Source organism: Leptinotarsa decemlineata, unplaced genomic scaffold (assembly GCF_025532065.1).
Source record: "Leptinotarsa decemlineata unplaced genomic scaffold, Ldec_3_MD MMD2_tig00026358_RagTag_RagTag, whole genome shotgun sequence".
In the NCBI taxonomy this organism is placed as follows: Eukaryota; Metazoa; Arthropoda; class Insecta; order Coleoptera; family Chrysomelidae; genus Leptinotarsa; species Leptinotarsa decemlineata.
This window is the reverse complement of record NW_027412703.1, coordinates 9,370,212-9,396,143: the sequence shown is the minus strand read 5'-3', so window position 1 is coordinate 9,396,143 and position 25,932 is coordinate 9,370,212. Positions and strand designations below refer to the sequence as shown.

Here is a 25,932-nt window from a genome sequence, read left to right as displayed (position 1 = left end):
ATACTTTTTTACAAATTCTACTAATTTCAGTCCAAGCGTAATGAGATCTTCCCTCACTGATACGGAATATTTTTCTACTCCATCTAATTTCAAATTAATTTTGTCAATATCAGTATCTAATTCTCCTCTCATCTTTGAGATGTAAAAACCGACATATCCTCGATTAACACAATCCGTACTCTCTTCAGGCTCTGCTATATTTTTCAAACGTTTATTTTCCATATCAAAGTTTCCATCGGTTGTTAATTTGAAACCAACTCCAGGCTGCCCACGCAAAACAGTATTTGAAACTGCCTTACTTCTGCGACCAAACTTATCGATGCTTCCTTTACTCATTTTCTTTATGATACACTAATGACAGTCATCGATGTTCTGAATCAACGTATGAGAAACGATGATTGTTACTAATGACTGTCGTCGATGTTGTGAATAAATATATGAGAAATGATGATTATTATAGCTTTATCAATTCCAATTTGACTATTATTTTTTCACCATTGAAATTGATCAGATTACCATTATCATCCAATATGCGAAGAGTGATATTGTCGAGGTACTGACGACCACCAGGTCGGATTGGCATATAAATAATATTTTGTGGCTCCTTGGTGAGTTTGTAACCGGGCTCTACATCAATATCAAATTCAAAGATGCTATGGATTTCATCGCCATTCGAATATGCTCCAGCTGTGACATTACAATCCACACGAATAATCCTCACCTTATTGATATTCACGGGCAATGTTGATTCATGTATTTCACCACAATTGAAAACATTGTCATCGAACCCTAGAAGTTCAGCAATGCTGTTTTCATGTTTGAGATGAATGTAATATTTCGATCGCATTTCACATTTCAGAGTGTTGTTGTTTGCACGTAGGAGAAATACTTCGTCGATATTTTCTTCAATTCCATTTTCTAGTTGCACTTCTTTGGATTTCATGAATCTTTGAATCACCTTATTAATTTCATCAATTTCATATGCCCCAGGTGGAATTTTTATAATAGTGGGGGGTTAGATAATTGTCTTCGAATAGCCGATAACATTATTCTTAGCATCTACATTGAATATGGAATTGTAGGAGTAGAAACCATGTAATCCCAGACCATAATTACTATTGGTATCCAATTCGATGGGTGGGTAGAAGTTGGCACTCAACTCGCTAGAGAATCCCGACAATGAAAACGTGCGTGACATGACTGACGAATTTTCGATGATTCATGTCTTTTTATTGCTGACAGCAGAAATTGTGGACCAATCGTCGCTTTTTCGGTGGTCTATCCATATCATTATGTGTGACTACATTCACATCATTCACTTTACAATAACAACAAAAAATTTTTCTTGTAGGTGGACCATCATTCATATCGGAATTACTACTGCTACCGCTGGAATCATTGTAATGCTCTTGACAGTACTGATACTTCAAGACATCAATATCATTTTGTAGGTTTTGTGGTAACTTATCCCATACAGATGCAATTTCATGTGATGCACACCCAATCAACACCTCTTTCGGCATATCAGCGAGTTGTTCTTTACTCATTTTTTGTAAAGTGCGTACTCTGGAATATGCGATCAATGAATGACTCATCCTCTTGATACTCTCCCTATCCTGTACTGGTGTTAACTCCATGTCTTGTTCTGAAGAAACTTCAAACACAAATGGCCACACCATACTGTGTTGAATCGTTGTTCACGCTTATAGTTATATGTGATAGTATTGATAGGATTCGAACCCATATAAAAATAGTGAATCAGTTCTTTGGGAGGGGGTAAATCGCCAAAACTATCAAAATATTTTATCGAAGTTCCCCTTTTTCTATATGCTACCCAATGTGTCCCTTGACCATGTCGACTATCCAAATTTACTATGGCAGATTCATATCGGAGTGGTCCTGATTTTGGTAAATCGTCACGCATATATACCCCCCGAAAATATGGAATCGTCATTTTCTTAGCGTAATAGTTGAGGTCGATATTGGAGAGAGCTCTTTTAGGTAGCAAATTTATGAGTTTTTTGAATTTTGAGGTTTCAAATAGACTCCTAATCCTTTGCGGTAAGGCTTCAAGTAGATACCACTTCCTTGTTTACCTATAGCAATTGCCTCCATGTGTTTATTATGGCGATTTGTCTCACTCAACTGCTCCCTACTCGCTTTTGCCGCTTGAACTGCTTTCGTTATACCAGCAGTAGCACCGGCTAAACTACCTAGTGCTGATAAACCAGCAAAAATTGGAATGAGTGGTAGTATTCCACCAATTTTAGGAATCGGTATGATTCGCGGTGTGCGAATTTTCTTTTTCCCACCTGCAGTCCTCATATATTTGCGTGCTGCTTTGAGTGCAATTTCAGCTGCTCTTTTAGAATTTTTGACAACAAATTCACTTCCACCCGCTTTGTGTAGAACATCACGCACTTTCTGAACGATCCCAGAACCAAAAGCTATCACCTTAGAAGCTTTCAATATTTTTTTAACTTTTTTTTTCTTAATAGAACGCTTTTTCTTCGGAATGTGTGACTGCTTGGGAGATGAGTCACAACCCATACCAAATCGGCGTTTCCCTTTCATTATATTCGTAACTAGCCAAGCAGCTCCTTTTTCTCCAATAGTAGCGTCTTTTGCTTTGACACGATTCCAAGCACTTTCTGCAAGCTCCTTATCCGCTATGTGTCTAGCTGCAAGATTATCAGGGTTCTGTGAATATGCAATATCGTGTTTTTTGCATGCAAAATCCAGCTGATTGACACCCGAATCACCTCTCAACAATCTTTTCTGCAATTTGGTGCCCGGACCGCAATACTGATAGCCAGGTAAGTGTAATTCAAATGGTAGATTATTGATGAGGGAATTGATCAATCCTCTACCAGTTTTATTTGAATGCAATTCAGTAGATCTGCATCGACTCATAACCCCTATTTAAATAAAGAAATCGATGTGGAACCCTGCTTATATAGTCTCCAACTGTCATACAATGCGCATATTGAAGCAGAAGCAGCAATTTTCCATCGATAATTTCGATGAAAAAGTGGGTGGTGGATCGGGAAGCGGTGTCAAACAACGTCACGGATCTTTACTTCCACTTTCTATTCGCGGCCTGATTATTGGACCTTCTAACTGTGGCAAGACAAATGTTATGATTTCTTTGCTAACGCATCCTCTAGGATTACGATTCGCAAATGTTTATCTTTATTCAAAGTCTCTTTATCAACCTAAATACGAGTATTTACGTGAAGTATTATCTCCAATCGAAGGGTTGGGTTTTTACACTTTTGCCAATAATGCAGGTGAAATAGTAGAGCCTTCAGACGCCAAACCTGATTCGATATTCATTTTTGATGATGTTATGTGCGAGAAACAGGATGTTATACGATCATATTTCAGTATGGGTCGTCATAAAAATGTGGATTGTTTCTATTTAGCCCAAACATATTCACGAGTTCCGAAACAATTGATACGAGATAATGCAAATTTTATCGTAATGTTCAAACAAGATGATATGAATCTCAATCATATTTTTTCCGACCATGTATCACCAGATGTAACATATAAGCAATTTCAAGATATGTGTGCGAGATGTTGGGAAGATAAATATGGATTTTTAGTAATTGATAAGGATCGAGAAGTGGTAAATGGACGTTATCGAAAAGGATTCGACGCTTTCATATATCCTTGACGTTCTTGAAGAATTGAATCACTTGAGTGCTAGATAGTGGAGATAACACTTCATTATACAAATTCTTGGAGTGAATTATGGAGGGAAAAAATGATGATGAAATATGTTTAAAAAGAAAGTTAATTGAAGCAACGGATGCCGTTCGGAAGAAATTCAATTATATCAAAAGTAGTCGTCTAGGTGATCAATCAGCACTCGAGAGGATCTATGAGCCAATAATAACACCTTTGAAAGTAATATCTGCCAATACTGAAGGAGCATCTCAAATGAATCAAGTGATGCAGAAAACAAAGCCTGCTACACCATTAACAGCCAAAACTATAATTGAAAGTGAGTGGAAACCGAAATTTGAAGGGGCTTCCTCGAAGGATCTTCAAACCTCTCAATTGACAACTTTAGATTCACAATCACCTAATGTATTCGATGATGGTGATGAAGTACAAAAGCATATAAAAAAGTTACTATCAGGAAATCCCTCTTACGATACAGTCTTTGGAGTACACATGAACACTGAAACGGGAAATTTACAAATGGGAGTAGCTGATGTGGAATTTATCGATGAGAAAATTGTGTTTATGAAAAATGGTAAAACTATTGGCTCTTATCAGGGCACTCCAAAACTATATAACTTGATATTCATGAAAGTACCATCGAGAAATATCCCCTCTTCCGATATGACCACATATGGTGATATACTCAAATTAACAAAGGCTGCATATAAATACAATGAGAGAAAACAAGGTCTTCTATCGAATAATTGGAAGAAATATAGAGAAATAATCCTACCATTATTATCCAATGGAAACCCTAGTAGAGAAGGTGCTGGCATGATCAAAATACCCACCCAGAAAAAATATATCAGAAATAAGCATACAGATTATGTTTATTGGAATGAACTCGAAGAATTGATTGATCGCCTTCGACTACTTTGGAGTTCACGACTGGCTGGACATACCGGACATGATAATGAAATATTAGCCATAATTGAGGAATTACGTGAAGAAGGATTAGTCTATTGATCGCAATATCATGAATATGATGTGTGAAACTGGCTCAGTCGATCACAAACGATCTAACTATGCATACCACAATTGATAAATTTGGTCGTAGAAGAGGTGATGTTAGTAAACCAATAGTTGGAAGATCTGGTGTTGGATTCATTCTCACACCAAATGGTGATTATGATATTCAGAATAAGCGGTTTCAAAATGTTGGTGAACCTGTAGACAGTAAAGATTCTGTTACTAAAGGATATGTTGACGATCACATTAGAAAAGTCAATGAGACAACTCTGAAGTATTTCCAAGAATTCATTGCATCAACGCTACGTAACATCGGAAAACATATTGATTCAAAACATAATGAGGTGCAAATAATCATTGACAAAAATGCACTCATCACTTCTGCATTAGCTGATCAATTGAGTAATGTGGAAAAGCGAACTGACGTAATAGCTAAGTTGGTTGATACTTTTACTGAGCGAGTCATTGAAGTTTAATAGTCAATCGTTACACTTGCACCTGAACAGTAGAAAAGTGATTCCTCAATTTTATCATCTTGAAGAAGTCTTAGAGCAGTAATATGAGTAATGCAAAATGGCAGGTTGTGAAAGAAATACACAAGCCGGCGCGTCGAAATTTCCCCCGTCGGAAGACAATAATAAAGGGTTTTTCTGACTTGTGGCAGATGGATTTGATGGAAATGCAACCATATTCTAAAGAAAATGAGGGATGTAGGTACATCCTTATAGTTATCAACTGTTATTCAAAGTTTGTATGGTCAAGGCCGTTGAAGAATAAAACTGGTGATTCAGTTACTGCAGCTATGGCAAGCGTGTTGAAAGATGCTAAATATACTCCAAAAAATTTACAATCTGATCATGGTACTGAGTTCTATAATTCGAAATTCTCATCGTTAATGAAGAAACACAGCATCAATCATTACTCAACATTCAGCACAAAAAAAGCTGCAATTGCAGAACGAGTAATCAGAACATTGAAGAGTTGTCTTTATAAGGAGTTTTCACTTCAAGGTCATTACAAGTGGTTGAACATTCTTCCTAGAATTACTCGTCAGTATAACAACAAAGTTCATCGTACGATTGGTATGAAACCTGCAGATGTGAAACAGTCTACTAAATTGTCAATGTATGCCGAATCTAAGAGTCCACATGTGAAACGTAAAAAAAATACGTTTAAAATTGGGGATAGTGTTCGAATCAGCAAATATAAAAATGCATTCGATAAAGGTTATACAGCAAATTTTACAGCTGAAATATTCAAAGTTGTGAAAGTTAATAATACAGAACCTATAACTTATGCATTAGAAGATGTGAATGGGCAACCAATCAAAGGCTGTTTTTATGGGCTGGAGTTGAATAAAACGAAAGATCCCAATACGTATTTGGTGGAGCGAGTTTTAAAAAGAAAAGGACATCGCCTCTATGTAAAGTGGCTGGGGTTCTCTGAAGATCACAACTCATGGATCGATGAAAATTCTTTAGTGTAATGACATTATCATGATTGTACTCAATATTAGATAAAAAATAAAAAAATAGTGTATTAAAATTGTTTTATTTATTAAAAACTAAATAGAATAATAACCTTAGAAATGATGCAAGTAATATGTAAACTATTGGTTTTATTTTTCATAAATTCAACATATTGAAATCACTTCAAGATGTGTATGTTAGCATAAGATTTCCATGAATCCTCCGTCTCTCTATCCGCTCTTCATGGGTTAGACACCAGCACTCTCGAAAGTGGACATCTCTGTTGGGGTGAAATTGGCCGACATTCTCACACAATTGCCAATCATTTCTACAAGCACTGCATAAATTGTTCCAACAATCCACACTATATTCACCACATTGTAGACATCGCTGGACTAATATATCGCAAGTCGCTACACAATTTATGCATATATTCCTTGAAATGCCCATATTATTACACATAAACTCTTTCGAACATTCTCTGCACTGCTGGCGGTAGTCACTTACTTCTAGAGTTGAACCATTTATCCTCTTCCGAAGTGGGTCTGGATTCCTTGCCACAACACATCTACGACACAGGCCGGTACATGGGTTGATATATGTTTCAGGCCAATACCCATGGCAGTTGTAACACACTATATGTTTGCCAATTTTGATTGGAAAGCCGCGTATTGTCGGTTTTGTATCCCACTCTTTAGGGAAAGACATATTCACTGATAGATGTACAAATATTCAATCGATGAATTTAACTACACTCTCACGCTCCCATGTTTCCCTCTTATAAACAGGTACCGTGAAGAGTGGGGTAGAGTGGAGGGAGCTACCACCACCACTGTCAAAAATCATATAAAAATCGGTGAGTGATTGTAAACTTCAGTCAGTATTCAAGTATCACCACAAGAATACATTAATATGTCTGCCCAGAGAGCTGCTGTGTTAGCATTATTATCTCAGAGAGATATTAATAACCATGAGCTGGTGGAAGAGTTTGAAGACGTTGGACAGATAGTGGGTGTTGACGAAGAAAATGATGGTGGAGATATGCAGTATGAGGTGAATGAGCAAGGTGCAGAAGGTGGCTTAAATATCGAAGACGATGAGGCAATTGAGCAAGGTGTTGGGGATTTAGACATTGATGATGATGAAGAAGGTCTTGTTGAAGAAGAAGATGAAGGTATCGCAACAGATTCGACTCACGAGACTGACGACAGCGGAGTAGTTATTGGCAATGTTGAGTGGTTGAATATCACTGAGACATTGGATGATCCGTTAGATTTGTATTGTGTAACGGATAGCCATGTCAGGATCAAAACGATTGACGGTGAAATAGAGAAGTTGTGTTGGTGTTGCTTCCGCTTTTATTCTGTGCGGAATAACAATGGAGGGTATTATGAGCACGTCGACATTCATTACACCGCCCGCTTCATGGAGATGGGGCAAACATGGTGTAAAGCATGTGATAGGCCTTTGACCAACTTTAGGAGAATAGCCGTCTGTATCATATGTAACAACACCCCACCTCTGGAGATGTAACCGTGGACCTTCGGGTCAACAAAAAAAAACAGCCCTTTTCAGGGCTACATTATTTAAACAAAGAGTAGATATCTCATAATGAGATTGCAACAACACCCCATCTGCGGAGCAGTTACCGTGGACTTTCGGGTCAACAAAAATACAGCTCTTTTCAGAGCTACAAACAAAGTGTAGATATCTAATAATAAGATTGATCACTCAGTCAAAGAAATAGAATATTTTGAGTGTCACATAATCATACGAAGAGTAGTTTGTAATATATGGATATACCTCTGAAATGTACATCCATATACATATGAGGTATGCACAAATGTGTTATAGAATATGTAAGTTCTCTGAATATCTTATCTTTGTAAAATAAATCACATTGAAAAATGATTGTTTAAGCGTCCGAGTGGATTTGAATCTGTTTGATAACATACTAGCTCTCTCTTATCTGAACAATTGCAGAATTCATGTCAAGATTTGGAAATATAATTTTCATAAGACAATATTTCAAATTCGAGGGGTGTTTATTCAGAGTAGTCAATAAGAGTAATTGGTATTGTAATTCAGAATATTTATTTCAAAGGTGGAAAGGAGAGAGGGAGGTAGACACTGCCCCAACCACGCAGTGTCTCGTGTACACCAACCAAACAAAATGTGTACTCCGAGGAAGGATAAAGGATGGGTGAAATAGGGAAAAAATAGGGAAAAAAAAGGAAAGGATTACAAGTCGTCGTCGTCGTCGCTGTCATCGGGTCGGGGGAAGTACTGCCACATCACCGAACCCTCAGAAAACGCCATTTCCTCCGCAAATGCGTCGTCGTCCCAGAGATCGTCATCATCATCATCCGAGCTGCAAGAGTCTTCGGAGTGGTCTTCGGTACTGGTCACATGCAGTACCTGGACCGAAGATGTGGAAGGGTGATGAGGCGTGGTGGTTGAATCGGCCTCCATATCTGGATTCTCCATATCGGAATCCTCCAACTGAAGATCCGGGAGTGGCGCTGTAGGTTCTTCCGCCTGGGGTCCGGTCGTGGAATCGGCTTCCTGGTATGTTGACATGCTGACGATAGCTACTCAACTGAAGATTACATTGAGGAACTCCTACATTTATACTCTTGCACAGGAGGGGGTATAGTGGGAGGCGGAGTGGGGGGGAGGTGGGGGTCGCAAAAAACGCGCCCCGGATGCAAGTGGTGGATGTTGAGCGCCCCAGGCCGCGAAGCGGCCTGCTGAGCGATCGCTTCACGATCGCGAAGCGATCGTGAAGCGATCGCGAAGCGATCGCTTCGCGATCGCCTATACAACCTTTCCCTTCGTTACTTATCCGAATATACATTGCTTGAAATTTCTTTATGATACGATATAGCCCTATTTTTTTCACTACTACCAAATAGAGTGGTTAGGTTGAATGCTGCCCCACCCACGCAGCATTCCGTGTGCACCAACCAGGTACTATGTGCACTCCGAGGAAAACCTAACCTAACCTACCTGATCATCATCATCATCATCTATAATGATGATGTCAGGTTCGGGAGAATCAACCACCACGATGATATTTGGTGGAGCGATTTGATGATCTTCAAGCCACAGTTGATCCACAAGTTCTGGGCTGGCAAATTCATCATGTTCAAACTCATCTTCGTCTGAGGTTACATCTTGTTCTTCATTCAGCTCTATTGTTGTATCTGAATACCCATCGAATTCATCATCGGGAGATGTTGAATCAACTACAGCAACTTGAATGTCACCATAGGACCAATTCTCTGGTGGGGCAAAATGAGGTTCACTGGTGGAATCAGCTTCCCGAATAATTGGTGTTGCTTGATTCATGATGAACGAACAAGTTGAAGAATATTGAGAATACAATCTTATTTATATGATTTGAAGAAAGTGGGGTAGAGTAAGGGAAGGGGAATATGTGAAAAATAAAGACCCACTAGGTTATTTATTCAAGTATTGATGTGAGAATTGGGGAATAAATCCAATATAATATTCATTAGATTCATGATTTCATTTTTACACATTCACATAAATGAAATTTGTTTGAATATTGTTGAGAGAAGTAATGATGAGAGAAGTGTCAAAAGGTTTTGGAATTATACTCAGAGCATTACTAGAATCACCTTTATTTATTCTCTAGAAAAAATAACTATTTTACAATTCACACACTTTCAAATGATGGAAATTCTATACAATTATTCTATTTAACTAATTTTATTCTATATACTACATGTGACTAGAAAATGACTAGAATGAAGGAATAAATACTGCCCCAACCACGCAGTATTTTGTGTGCAACAACCAAAATAGATATGCACTCCAATATTCCTTATTTTATTTTTTCATTCATAACATTCATAACCTTAAAATTAACATGCAAGTTTTTATTATATTCCTAAAATTACAATTTTTTTATTCTAAACATACATCTAACTTAAACTAAACAAAAATATATTTACAAAAGGGGTTAGGTATTAAGGAACCCCTGGCACATGGCATCCCATTCCTGAACAAGAGGTCCATATTTTTGGATGTAAGCCAAACTCTTTCCTTGTTGCGAATCTTCTTCTTGAAGTTTCGCCCTAAGCAAAGAGAGTCGCTTCTCTAATTCCAGTTTCTGGGCCTCGATGGTGGAAATATCCGCCATCAAGGCCCTTTTTCTGGAATCAGAACCATCCACAACCTTCTTTTCCCTCAAATATCTCTTTTTCACAGACTGTGCATAGGTAATAGACTCTTTGAGTTTATTACCCTCTACCACAGTCTGTGAAAGGACATTTTCCGGGCCAACCTCTTGTTCGGAATGCTCAACACGTACCTGGGGGGTGACTGGAGGGGGTGACGCATTCCGATGGACCTGGGGGGTGGCTGGAGGGGGTGACGCATCCCGATGGACCTGGGCGACGACTTCCACCAAGTTCTGCACCTCCATCACTGGAAGGGGTGCTGTAGGCCAACCACCGTAAGGTGAGTTCTTTTCACACTTTTTGCGAAAAGCACTCAACTTACCACCCCTCCCACCTTTGGCTTTGGATGCCTTCACAGGTGCGGACTTCTTCACAGGTGCGGACTTCTTCACAGGTGCGGACTTCTTCATCTTCTTGGCCCTCTTCACCGGTTTCTCGAACTCATCCCCTGAATCGATGGGGGATAATGGTTCGATGGGCGATAAGAAGCTTTGAAGATGCGATAAATCCGCCAGAGACTCGTCCAGGTCCGGGTTGTAGACATTCAGTAAATCTTCAATTTGGGGTGCTGACGAAGAAGTTGGTCCACTGAATGTCGACAAAGTTGGTGGGGGGTCAATCTCCTCCTCCTCGGGGGTTGGTTTGAAGTCCTCGAAAAAGAACTTCAAGTCAGGAGCCGCCACTTCCTGGGTGGAAGTCATCCCCGGTGGTGGAATGGGAGCTGCAGCTGGTGTTGCAGCTGGTGGTTGTACCATGATGTCCTGTAGGACAACCACCCTCCTCCGCTCTACATCCTCCAACTGTCTCTCACTGAGAGTGGTAATCGGGGTCATCAGAGCATTCCTCAGAAAAGACATGATTCTAGAAAGAGAAAATGAAAATATTAGACAATATAATATAAATAGTATGGAAGTGTGTACTTACATCAAGCTGCTTGGAATTTTCAACTAAGTTGGCTGGCAGGTATCTCAGGTTGGCTGCTTCTTTCGAAGGAAGACTGCAATCGAATGATGAACTGTGGCCTCCTCCTCATGTTTTATAGCCGTATGCTCCCTACCACTTCGGGTGGGAATGGGAGTGGGGGTGGAAGTGGGGTAGGATAATTCGTTTGAAATATTCGACAAGTATGAATTTTACAATTTGTTGAACAAACCAGGTAATGAGTGAAAAAATTCAATTACTCGATTGCTCTTCCAATAAGGCAATGAGTAAATTTAATTTCTTGTCACTTATACTGTTTTCATCTTTCAGTACATTCAAAAGAATTCTTAAATTTTGTTCGGAACTTGTCTGATAGAATTCAATATCGTTGTGGCCCCAAGGTAATGTCTTGGTGGTATTAGGAATGATGAATCGCTTATCATCATTATGTGATAGCGCGACTTTATTGCACATCAACGTGTAAATATCATGTAAATCACTCCTGAATACATTCATCTTTCTAAATATTATACCGCCTGTTTCAACAATCCTAATGTAATCTTCAATTGAAATTTGATTTTTTATAACGGATTTTTTAATACCTTTTGCTTTCTTTATTTCATCAGACACACTTTGTACATGATATGCTTTCGCACCGGTGCCATGGAAACTGATGATGGGATCACTCGGAAGTTCATCCTTCATATTTCCAATCACCGATTTGCTAACTGGCACATTGAATTTATTACCCAACCTATAGTTAGAAGTGTCAAATTTGTCAACATTTGCAATCATAAAATTATAAAAATTATCCGTCATTATTTTCAGTATCAAAGAATCCGTATCGGTATAGAGAAGAGAAGCTTGTGGTCCGTAATGTTTTTTGATGACATCATAGAAAAAATCATAAATGACTGTTTTCGACATATCCAATATACTGAACCCCAAATACAATGGTTTATTATAACAAACCTTAACTTTATCCATATGTATGACGACAAAGTCTTCCGAAAATATGGATAATGTTTTGAAATTGGGACGAGCTATCAAAGCATTGGCACCCATACCTCTTCTTATGGATTCCCAATGTGTGACAATTCGAATGTCTCTTCTATTGTTTACATTTTCCATCGTTTTGCCAAATATGGAATTTATATTCAATTTGAAGTAACCCTTCTCAAACTTATTGGTAGCCTTATTTCTCAAATTTGTATTTAAATCGATATATTTTTTCAGCCACGGTGACTGATTGAATCTGAGAATTCTATGAGTTTTCATCACCATCAAACCATTACGGACCGCTTGTTTCAAATTCCTATAATGAACGATATATTTCTTTTTATCATTCAAATTAGGAATAAGTTTGGGTATTTTGGACTTTGAACCAGGTGGTATAATACTTTCAACCAAAAATGGTAAATCCGAATGTAGATCGTGTAACTCGACAGGATAATGCACATCTACTTCAAGTATGTATCCTTGGGGGCTATCATCTGGAATACTATTGATATCCAACTGACATATTTCACTGGCGGTCAACCAAGTGAACCCACCAAAAGGTAATGATTGAGACATGCTATGACCATACAGATTTGTTGCATCCAAATACATTATGAAAGATGAAGGTTCTTCGGGATTATAATTTGGAAGAAACTGATTGTTTGCAATATGCTTTCTCTCCGAACACTGGCTTACACCACCACGTATACCGTTTTGGAGGAAATGCACCATATCGATATCAGTTAATAATTCCAAGTTGACACCCGTATACTTCAACATAGCATCCCAAGAAAGACCTGGAGAAGTGAAATAGTGAGCAGGATCCAATTTATATGTATCTAAACTCATATTTCTAAAATTTTCAAAAATATCGCACAACAGTAGAACATCAGATTTTAGGTATATGTCAGAATATTCACCCAAATCTTGACAATTGAATGTGTTCCATACCTGCTTTACTCTATCATAATCCTCATCAGAAACATGTTTTTCATTTAATTTATCATAAAAGTCCACCTTTGATGGTATACTAGAATAATTTAATTTATCTAAAGAATCGATAAAACTGTACGGAAAAACACCTTTCTGCCTCATAAGTTTGAATTTATCCTGTTCCGGAAAATATTTTCTTGTTTCCACAAAATGTTTTTCATCTAAATTGTCACCTAACTCTTGAAGGGAAGCAGCCATAAATTTAAAACTATCGATGAACCTCAATTTCAAAAACTTATTTTTCGTCACTCCATTGTGATCTACTATTCTCTCCATAATTATATGTTTCGTGAAGGAAACATACTTTTCTTTAGTTTGAGCAATGACATCAACTTTTGTTTTGTTTGTGCATAACTCTTTTATGAACAAATGACAGTCATACCCACTGAGATTATGAAAAATTATGGGTATAAAGTTGGGCAATTTGAAATTGAGGTTACAAATACTATGTGCAGCTCCATTTCTTTTTTTCCCCGTTAGATGGCAGTGGTCACGCACCTTAATATCACCATCACCAAATGGTTCTCCACATATACCACATGTGGCGGCAATATTGAAATCATGCTCTTCCTCATCAGTCAATGGACTCATTGGAATGACTTTCTTCAAATATTTGTGATAAATATTGGTGACATCAGCCTCCAAGTTTGACACAAACACTTTAGCTGCATCAGCACCTCTATATAGTACAAATTTAGATATAGAATCATCAAAAGAGCACTTTATGAGGTAAGAAAAAGCATATGGTTCATGAAGATATGTTCGATTTGTATAAGAGTTAGCAGGATTTGGCTCATTAGTATGCACTGGTTTCAGAATAGATTCGAAATCAGCATATACAACGAATGGAACCCTCAACTGTTTCTCGATATTTTCAAATTTCAAAATATTCTCAGGTACCCTTTTACCAAATTTATCAACCCTGAAATTTGTGGATGGTGTCGTTGTCGATATGTGATTACAATCATTCAACTGATGTCGCAATAAAGTTCGTTCATTATCAAAGTACAATAAACAACCATCACAAAAATACTTTTTATGACCACGGGCAGATATTTGTGATGATACTAGTCTCGATAAATCCTTAATCCAACAATAATGACTATTACCAGAATCATCTGTAATAATCAACAGATTAACATGACTATTTAATCTACGTTTAGAATAGTGTAACGGACCCACAACTTCATATTCAATTCTACCATTTTTAAAAACATTTTCCAACCCATAAACATTGATAGAGCAATCGTTCATAACCTCAAACTTAGGAATATCTTTCAACTTAACTGGAAATTCCATACCTGCTACATTCAAGACGGTTGAGAAGTGGGGATATGATGAAATTTCATTAAGTTTCTGACTGGCAGGGTATAAAGCTGAAGTCACAGCCCACGCAAAGCAGCACTGATCTTGATTAAGAACATTCACCACACTTTTCTTCAATTCGATGAACCTTGGCAATTTGATGTATGAAGACCCTCCGAAGGGGCTATACTTGTTGATATTCACCTCCAAGTACAAAATTTTCTCAATGGTCCAACCTGAAAATATGGGTTTTCTCTATAAGTCCATCATCATCAACATTTTGACTAGATCACATACCTGAATCCCGATCTTGAAATTCCGCTGCTTTAACAGTTAAACTATCTGCAAAACTGCTATAAACCACATCCAAATCATTCGATTGATCAATTACTTCATTGGGACTATTAAATGATTTGATGTCTGAAAGATCCTTAGTTTGCAGACTGTACCGCCCAAACACTTCCATGTTCACTTTCATGCATTTATGGATATCCAACACTTCTTCGAGTAGTTTCACTACTTTCTGCTTAATTTCATTGAAGAATGTTGGGTAATCCATGTGGTGGTTTTCACTGTCCACTCGGTAGCTCACAATTCGACACTTGAAAGCTGTATTGACAATTTTCACACCTTCCCCATATTGAACACATGCATTTGTTCTGTGCTGCAACGTCCTCCGATGTACATTCATCTGATCGCTTGCAATAGTCAAATTGCAGCAAACGCATGTTTGCAGTGTTGGAAGTGCTGGGGGTGTCAACCGTTGCCTCTTCGATGTTGGAGGTCCATCACCATTTGCGGGTGTGCAGGAATCCCGCTGATGACGACGTAGGTTGTCACTACGAGTGAAACTTTTTTTACAATCAACGCACGAATACATCTTGTATATAGAAATATATACCGTACGATAAGGAGAATTTGAAATGAGTGAAACGTTCACACCACACTCCTTATAAAAGCCCAACTCCTCCCCCCCACCATAACCCAAATGAGAGCTACAAGGTCAACATTCAATGCCACAGAGCAAGCTCAAGGTAGTCGAAGTGACGAACGTCAATGTCAAACCCCACACTCAAGGTCAAACACCGCAACGCCTAATCCCACTGTATATTCTGTACACGTCACGATTTCATTCAAGGTCAACATTCAATGCCATGGAGCAAGCTCAAGGTAGTCGAAGTGTCGAACGTCAAGGTCAAACCCCACACTCAAGGTAAAACACCGCATTCAATCTCATACTATGTGTACGACGTTCAAGGTTAGGTGACGTCATACGATATTCTGAACTTATATAGGAATTACCAACAAGGGAGTGGACAACGCCGAACGCCCACTGTTCAAGGTTATATTCTGTACACGTCACGATTTCATTCAAGGTCAACATTCAATGCCATGGAGCAAGCTCAAGGTAGTCGAAGTGTCGAACGTCAAGGTCAAACCCCACACTCAAGGTCAAACACCGCATTCAAACTCATACTACGTGTACGACGTTCAAGGTTAGGTGACGTCATTCAAGGTCGTGTGACGTCTCAAGGTCAAAAGGGGTGGGGGGAGGCGTTCAGTCGGCATTAGCACCCTACTTACTGTCACCACGACAAGAGGAGATTTTTAATTTTTGGTGACGTGAAGTCGTAATGTTATGGAAGAAACGAGTACCTACTTGTTGTCCAACCCGCTTCTATCGAGGTGATAAAACAGATCTCTTCTCCTTAAACTTTGAAGTACATTATTGAGGATGATAGTGTTCCCCGTAAGAGACATTTTATAACAATACTCTTGCTTATATCACATTGTGTAGCGTTCTTATGGATGATATCTAATTCAATTCCGTAACGAATGTGTGTAAAACAAACTGAATACGAAAAAGTGATTGCCGTATAATTCAAAATTCATATTGAAGTAGTAATTTCGAAAGGATTTTTCTCCCAATACGATCAAAGTTCATGTAAAAGTGTTTTCTTCTGTTTATTTACCACATATCTTCACGAAGAGGCTTTATGATGATCATTTCTTTCTTCTTTCATTTGTGAGTTCACCATATTGCTTGTTTAATATTGGCGAAGTAGAAAGCCAAATGACTGACTTCTCCTGAAAATATACCCTTTACTATTCATTGTGAGATTAATTTCAAGCATTCATTTACTTATACGTTGTAACCCCATTTTTTCTTGAAGCATGTGGATCTACAATAATGCTTTTCCAAATCTCATTTCGCTGAAGACCATCTTTTCATTCCATAAAATTTTGAAAATTGCAATGTAGCTACTGTTGATCAAATCTTATTTAGTAATAGAATTTTGAATCCAATGAATTTGCAGAACTGTTGAATTAATTTTTTACTGCTCTCAAGATGGAAAATAGTACGGCTCTTAAATTCGAATGCCCTCTTTGCCGGACAATCATCTAGTACTTTCGATATGCTATAAATACTGGACGCCGTTTCATGGCTACAGAATATCAACTATATCATACAGTCAGGAGACGCTTTTATGATCGTCTCAGGTAACTGGTTGGCTCTGAAATTCTATCTGGTGACTATCCCCCGGAAAATTCTTCAGGGCAGACAATGGCATGCAGATGATTGGTCAATATTGACGTTGTGGAAAATTCAAAGTACAAATTTCTTCTTTGATGACTGCAGCAAGCTCCTCGTATGAGGACATCTGAAAGTCAGTTTTACCTTGCTATACCTTGCAATACCTTGCTATACAAGGCTTTCACCTCAAGTTTGTGTGAATCATTGGTTGAGAGTAAGCACTTATTGACCTGTTCAGCAGGAGTTTTTTCATGCAAAGCAGATGCATAATATATCCTGATATTGAGGAGGCGATATATCACTTTCTAGTTGCACAACCTAGCTTCCTAGGTTTGCTTTCAGAATCTTGAGTTGAAGTTCTAAAAAGATCCCGCTCTTGGTCCGATCTAATAGAGAGGATAGTTGTAGTCTTATGATAGACGTATATTTCCCCTTTAGACTCAGTACCGTATTCTTTGAATATTCACTAATGTGATACATAATACATAACAAATGAATTCCAGAAATAGACTCAAATATGGTAAGCATAGTGAACACAATTATTCGCCATTCACAATTGGTCATGCGATTTTACTGTTGGTGTACATTCAAATTACTGAAAATTTGTATGGCTTTCTGGCATATATAATAATAATAATAATTTATTCATCAGTAAATCATAATACATAAATATGAAATGAAGTATATGAAGTACAATATACCTTGATGAATGAAGAGATACTTCCACTGAGGGTAAAACCCTGTGTGTGGGTAAATTACAGAACAATAACAGAATAGAACAATTATATGAGTAGTGCTTGAGAGCTGAATAAATGAACAATAAACAATGGCATCACTGAAGAGACAATCGCAAGATTGCTCCTTTTGCGTGACATAGCCTCTAGAAATGATGAAAATAATGTTACAAAAATCTTTTATATAGCACATAACACAAAATTTAAATTTTCACAATCCAAGTCTATTGAATAACACAATCGGTTTGAAATTTCAGTGAACATAATATTCATATTATGTTCTCTGAGATTTCAGTTACTCTAAAACTCACCAATAATAATAAAAAATAATAAAATATCAATGTCATACATTCCCGCATTGATAGACAAAATCAAAGGTTACACAAAAAAAAAATTAGAAACAAACAACCACATACAGACAGATCACGGAAGTTCATACTTGTTTGTGAAGATAAGAAATATTGAAGTTTTACACATTATATATAGGTATTGATAAACTAGGGAGATACAAATATTGACTAAATTAATAATATGAAATATATAAAATACAATTATATACATATAATGAGTAAAATTCAGAAAGGGCCAAGTTCATATATTGGTAGTGCGATGTTCAAATTTCGTGTTTTAAAACTGTTTATCTTCTGTCTTGTGTTATTGGATCAAATTAAATTATGAACACTCTCTCTAGGTAAGTTCTTTATACATCTGACTAGTTTACTTTTGAATTGGTTGATATTACGTATATATACCTACATACTTTTTGCGCAAAGTGTTACATCAGCTTGCACATGAAGACATTTTACTTTTCACTTGAAGATTCTACTTTAGAGTCCAGAACCTTAGAGAATATTCAGAAGCATTATATAGCATTCCAGATGATCCCTAAACATTTTGAAATTTTGTGGAATTTTCTGAAATCGTGAAAAAGTCTCTGAGACTATTCGAAAGGCTTGCTTTCGAAAATAATATTTCAGGATTAGAATTTTCTAGCGATTTGATATCATTCGTGTGTTGTGAAATGGTCGAGAATATTCTGGAATGTTCGGAAATACCCTGGAACATCCTTGATCAATGTGGAATATCACAGAATGATCTTGAATGTTATGGATTGTTCTGAAACATTGTGAATTACTCAAAGTATTTTTCATATAGGTGGTGGTGAATATCGTATGAAAATCCGTTTAGTGGCTTTTAAATTCACCGAGTTCAGACAGACAGATATAACAAAGGAATTTCATTTTTGATATGCATTAAAGAGAGAAAACGACACAAATCAAAAGGAATCGGAAGGCGATTTTCATAGTATATAGAGGTTTTGAAAACGGAAAAGATTTGTTTTTCGAAACGTTAATCACTTAAGAAAACTAGGTATCAATATTCAATTTTTATCAATTGATTTCTTTTATTTGCAGGCGAAATTTATGAATAATCCAAGTAACTGAGGGTTAGTGATTTTTTCAGATTGTCCTTACTACACTTCAGCAGATTCTCTATTGATTCATTTTATATTTTTCCAGATTGTAAAAGATTATAAACCCAGAAAAACAGTATGAAATACTGAGTCTTCTACAAAAAAATGTCGTTTGAAGTATCATTCAAGCTGTTTGTTGAAATTAAAATTTTTTCAATTTGTCATTCCAATGATGATTTTCACTTCACCCACTTTGAGAACTTTCCCAAACTCTGATTTCGTCCTCAAAAAATTACTTTCATTTCTTTCTTCTAAAGAATGGACTTACTCTTCACTCATTTGCGACTCCAAAAATACGGTATCTGATACCGTGATGTGTCCCCTAGCTAGCAACACTCTATGTTTTTGAAAGTAATCACATTTTAATTTGGACTTTTGACAAGTTGTCTATCAGAAATTGTATATCCAAACTCCGAAACTGCCTATTTATATAACAGGATACACTTTCACTTTCCGATACACATCTATGCTGTCAAAAGAAAACTGGGGGAAATTTTCTCGTAGAAGTTTCAGTTTTCCGTCCTCCAGGGCAGTTGAGCAACACCATATTCTTCTTGTTTTAGAAATCGGAATTGTACTGCGTATTCTTTGAGTTTCAATGGCTGACTCAGTCTGGCCGATGTAACCTATTTCAATCTGTTTTAGCTGATACACAAGGAATTATAATCATTGAGTAAGAAATGTTCCTAACTTGAGATTGATTCATGAGTCCCGCTTGCAGAAGCTATCATGCAAAAAAAAATATCATGGTATCACTTTAATGAAATGAATGAAAACACTTTCGTCTAATTAACATTAGTTGATTTTATTTATACGACTGGTTTCGGGTTTGACCCCATTATCAAGTATAATGGGGTCAAACCCGAAACCGGTCATATAAATAAAATCAACTAGTGGTAATTAGACAAAAGTGTTTTTATTCATTTCATTGAAGTAATCATGAATTACCACAAAATAAACAAGTCATCAATCACACTTATTGAATATATTATAGTTGATTGTGTTAGTCTGTTCCGATATAAATTTCCATCAATGATTAGACAGTTATATTTGAGCAATAAAAACACAATAATAAACTAGCATGACATAAAAATACTTCCACACAATTTCAACACATGAAAGCTTTCCTTCACCAGATCCACATGTAATTCTAACGGTGCGAACCTAGTTATTATGGAAATTGCAATGATTTTCTGGGCTGCTGTGCAGGGTTGCTAGCTCATTTCGACGCGTTGGCGTCGACTGCAATTGAAACAAATTTAATTTCATCTCAATTGTCTGGAGTGCGAACTACTTCGGATACAAGCAAAATAGTTTCTGGTCCAGTTTTTTCCTAAGGAAATGAATGAATTGGAATATCATTATTACATTTCAACAGAAGGCGCTGTTTAGGTTAATTTTCAACCTTGATTACAGAAGGTCATGTAGGGAAATAGTTTAAGAGAATACAATATTTACTGTGACAAGCATATTCATCTTGAAACTTTTGAAGTTTCATGAGAATACAAAATACATTGACCTACAATTATAAATTGCCAAACAGTATAAAAACACTGCCACTAATTGCTTTGAAACAGAAACTCAAATCATTTTCATCAACAAATTGCTTCTATATACTAGAGGAATTTGTACTGTTATACACTAGACGAATTTCTACTTGAATTTGTGAATATTTCATATTTTTTTAAATATTTTTTATTTTACATTATTGTGTACTGACTGTTACCTTGTATAGTTCAAGTAAACGATAAAGTGCAACCTACAGTTCCCCTTTAATAATATAGTTAGGGGGCTAACTAATTTTGTCATTCAATAATCATTTCTGATTATTTTTTAATCCTTTTCTGCCAGTCTGCTTCGGTAATATTAGATACTTCTTCTTCAACTAGCTCTATTACCTTCTCATCAGATTTTGAAAAATTATTTTCACGCCTGATGCTTTGTTTCAATTCTCCCCAAATCAACTCGATGGGATTGAAAACACAAAATGGGGGTGAAGTCTCAGTATGGTGTGTCCATACTTTTCAGCAATACTCTCAAGGGCATTCACTTTTTCAAATGTTTTTTTTCTGTAAAACTTCAAGTAGTTGGTTTTTGGTATAGTTATCTTCAAAATACAGATTGTTATCCATTAAAATACTTTGTATTTCATCTTTCCACGAATTTTTATGCGGTTCTTTGTAGAGATGTCGCAAATGTTAGAAGGCGTTGTCAAGAACTGTTACACTATTCGCATCCAAATTTGGGATCCATGTGTTTTCGAACTATTCTTCACAAATATTAGCTTCAATGTTCTTATGATAGTCAACATCGCAGTCCTCAAGTTTTTTTCCACATATTTTTAAAGAATTCGGAACCCATCCTTTACTTTCTCCGCAATGCATAATGATTAGTCGCGATTCTTTGTTTGCAGGCATATTAGGTCTATACATTCTCGAACCGTCAGTCAGTCGAACCATCAGTAACTGTGTCGTGAGTGTCATACCAAGTTTCGTCCAAATAGAATATATGCCGTTGTTCTTGTCTATATTTAGTTTTTTGTTATACGTATTTGTTACGCAATTCCACTATTCTTCATCTTTCCATAACTACTTGACGTTTGTTCATTATTTCAAATCTAAATCCTAGTTTTTTTTCAATTCTGAAGAGTTTTGTCATAGCAGCTCACGTTATGGCCGGAAGTATTCAATTTCTTGCTTATGATTTCGATTGTAGGAATCTCATTGCTTTTGAAACAGTTGTATATTGTTTTTTCAAGGATTTTATTAGATGAACATCTAAAGGTTTTGGTAATCCCGTATCACATCGCGTCTTGCGTTCATAAGGTATGTTTTTGACTATTTTACGGTCAAATCTGATGTTGCTTGTAATAGTTTGTTTCCCTCGAAACCAAACTTGAGATGTAGATTCTCATATACATTGAAACATACTCTCTGTGTTCCAATATATAAATGCATCCGAATCTTATTCACTGGTATCTCTCTTTCGCATTGTTCACCAACGCTATTGGAATCAATACACTGGAAAAAGTCTGCGTTGTTATCATACTCATTATTAGTACTAGTACTTGTCCAAGGACGCCACATTTCAAACAGATAAAAAACATTTTAAGTAATTATAACTGAACCAATATCGAATTTCAACACTCAAATCGCGATCAGTTCCTGAACTGAACAGCGACGACACAACAGCGATACACATCCCCACCGTCACCGTTATATTACTTTATTATATGACTTTTCAGCCAATCATAAAACTCGGTTAGTAAAAATGATCCAATACGAACCGCCAATTCTTCAGTCCACATGGACTAATTCGTAGCGGCATTAGTTCTCTGTATTGGTTTGTTTGGCCTTTGAAATGCCGAAAGCTTTAACTATTCACAATGAGAATTACATTAATATATTATTTCCATTCATTCAAATATTTTGCTTATTTTTTAGCGCGAGTAAGGCTGTAATTCACAGAACCAATTTTAAAGCTTATTCACTACAGATATGTATGTGGAATAGCTGTACTATGAGGATTTCTCCTGTTGAAGTCCTCAGCATATTTTCGATAACTTCTTAAGATATCATCTAATATTCATATTATTTGATACGCTCTCGAACATTCAAATGATATATTCGAAGCAACTAGCTCTTTAATGATATTTTCAATTTCCAAAGCCTATAAATCTTGTACCAATCACTAAAAAATCATATCTTGCAGGGAAACTTTTCATGACAATTTCCATTGAACAAAAGATTTCATAGGAGATACATTTCATGATACCATTTCAATTGTAATTTGATATGAACATCTCTGATTCCTGAAAACTGACGACAACTGTTTAGATAACTGTGCGCAAATTGAAAAAAACGATCCAATATAAATATAACACTTGGTAACGGGTCACGTGTTTCGTGGGTGAACTGAAGACTATTTGAGACATCATTCAATTTCATCCAACTTTTCTTCTCTCGGAGCAATTTGTCATTCTGTGCCAAATGTGATAAAATTAAAAAACTAGCTATTGCTTGTGATTTTGTTCGCGTGAAATTCAGTTTTTTGGGTTTCCCAAATTTAGTGAGAGCAAAATGTTATAATTTATTTGATTTATAGAAAAAGCCATTTACTACTTGTAGAAATATAGTCAATTAAAGTTTTGTTCAAATCACCTGAATGGTATTTGCGAAGAATAAAAAGTCAAAGTCGTCTCCAGAATTTAATATCACTATCAGATGTTAGAACGGTAAAACCATCAATCAGTAACTCTTTCGAACCTATATAGGTTCACCATTAGCTGATTATTTGAAATTATGCAATAAAAGAAGAACAACATAACAATATTTGATACAATGAAGTATGAAATACTTACATGGAGAAGAAAATATTTTATAATGTAGAAAAAAAATATGTCTCTTGTTTACAATGAAAGAAATGATCACAATGAGAAAAACGGAAAAATTTGTGACATAATATTTGCCAGTGATTGAACTGTGGGAGGCTTGAAGTCATCAATGTGGTTAGAGAAAGAACGTTTGGTGTTATAATTATCAAAGTGTAGGTTTCTGAAATCATCAATTAGTTTAACATATCCAGGAACGCTTGTTTAAATTTTCCTACCACTTTGCCCGACATACTGAGCAGAACAATTTGGTAGTGAACACGAAATTATGTAAACGCCTGATTTATGAGCAATTGGTACTTTATCTTTAGTACTGACTAACAATTTGGAAATAGGATTCATAGCATAAAATGAAAAATTAGTATTACAGTACCGTCTGAGAATATTTGAAATAGCATGTGAAACTTTACCTAAATAGGAAATAGAAAAATATTTATTGGAGTTGTTGGTAGAAGTTAAACTACGATTAAGAAATTCAGTTCTATGATTGTAATGTATAGATTCTATTGAATAGATGAGCAGGGAAACCATTATAATAACCTATTTGTCTAATAATATTCAATTCTATATCGAAATTTTCAGGTGATATCGGAATATTAGATAGTCTGTGGAATAACGAATTAGAAGCTGCAAATTTATGGGAATATGGATGGAAAGAAGAAAAGGAAATTACTGAATCAGTTTGAGTAGGTTTTGTATCAATTGAAAATTCAAGTTTGGAAAATTTATGGCTTTTTCACTAAATTCAGATGATCAGCCGCATATTAATGAACTGAAATTACACAAAATGACCTGCACAAAAAATTACAATTGTAAATGCCCGATAATAGAAAAAACTGTATCCATTAAATATTTGGGTCTTGTTATTGATCAACATATGAGATGGGACAAACAAATTTCATATGTAATACAAAGGATGAGGCAACTCATGCGTAAATTTTATAGTCTCAGAGATATTCTATCTAAAAAAAACTTATTATTAATATATCAGTCTTTGGCAGAATCCATTATAAGATATTGCATGACATCATGGGGGGGGTACTTTCGACAACCACATTAACAGCTTACAAATAACACAGAACTCAATTTTGAAAATAATTTTGAAAAAAAATAGACGATTTTCAACGGATCATTTATATCAAGAGACTAAATTACTAAACGTAAGATCATTATACAGTTACCTGTGTCTAATATGGATGTTCCCGAAATTTAGTAATTACTCAACACATATAACGGTAAGAACTAGAGCAATCGAGAATTTAAATATCAAAATACCTTTATACAAGAAAAGCCATACACAAAGATTCGTGTTTTATTATGGTCCGAAATTATACAACATACTCCCAGTAGAATTGAAAATTATCAAAGGAATTAATAAATTCAAACAAAAGCTCAAACAATTCATAATCGAAAACCCTCAAAAATTTGACATATACTAAAAGGAATAAAAAAGAATTTTACACATTGAATAGCAACTCCTATACCATTTGTATATTGTTGTATATTGTATTTTTTTTTGTTTTTGTTTCCTCAGAGTTTGAAAAAAAAATGTTTATTTTATTTTTTTCTCTTTCTCACTAATCTTATTACCATGAATTATTATAATATTATCATATTTTTTTATTATTTTATAAAATGTACTTACTGAGCTCTTATCTTGGTGAGTAACAGATTACAATACAGGCATTTCAATGTCTAGGTGAAAGTTACTCATTCAAGATAATTGAAATTTATTAATTATGTATGTCATACAACAAATTGTATATTAACATGGAATATTAACATGGAAAAAATTTAAGTTGATCTGAGAAAGGAAGAGAATTGTCTTTTGCGAATTCCATAGTGAATCTTATAAAAGGGTGTAAGGTGTTAATGAAATCTAATAGAAGGTTCATTTCTTCTTCTCCGTAAATCTACTGCCATCCAATTTGAGATATAATGGACTTTCACTAGAGGTTACTTGAATAGTAATTTTATAGAATTAATTGTCAACACATGTTTCACTCGATTCTTTGAATTAACATAATTTTTTCATTCATGAACCTCTTGATATAAATCGAACACTACTGCATTGAATTCACTATGGACATTGTGTCTTTGGACATTGTGTGAGAGTGAAATAATTTCAAGAATGCAAATATGACGGTACATCAAAGAAAGCAACATATTCGTCTTACGCAAGTGGCACTGGAATTATTCCAC

The 25,932-nt window shown here is 36.0% G+C and overlaps 2 protein-coding genes across 2 annotated transcripts in view; one reads left to right on the top strand and one right to left on the bottom strand.

Moving 5' to 3' along the window:
• LOC111508777 (uncharacterized) overlaps nt 1–25,932 on the top strand; it is a 272,401-nt gene that overhangs the window by 13,835 nt on the left and 232,634 nt on the right. The window lies entirely within an intron of this gene.
• LOC141486585 (uncharacterized) lies at nt 10,017–11,675 on the bottom strand. Its single transcript, XM_074184779.1, has 2 exons — nt 11,303–11,675; nt 10,017–11,239 (listed from the first exon to the last, which is right to left on the bottom strand). The coding sequence occupies exon 2, from the start codon at nt 11,233–11,235 to the stop codon at nt 10,159–10,161; it is 1,077 nt and encodes a 358-aa protein (XP_074040880.1). The 5' UTR covers nt 11,236–11,239; nt 11,303–11,675; the 3' UTR covers nt 10,017–10,158.

Coding starts and splice junctions, on each gene's coding strand:
- LOC141486585 (XM_074184779.1), bottom strand. CDS start 11,235: ATGTCTTTTCTGAGGAATGCTCTGATGACCCCGATTACCACTCTCAGT.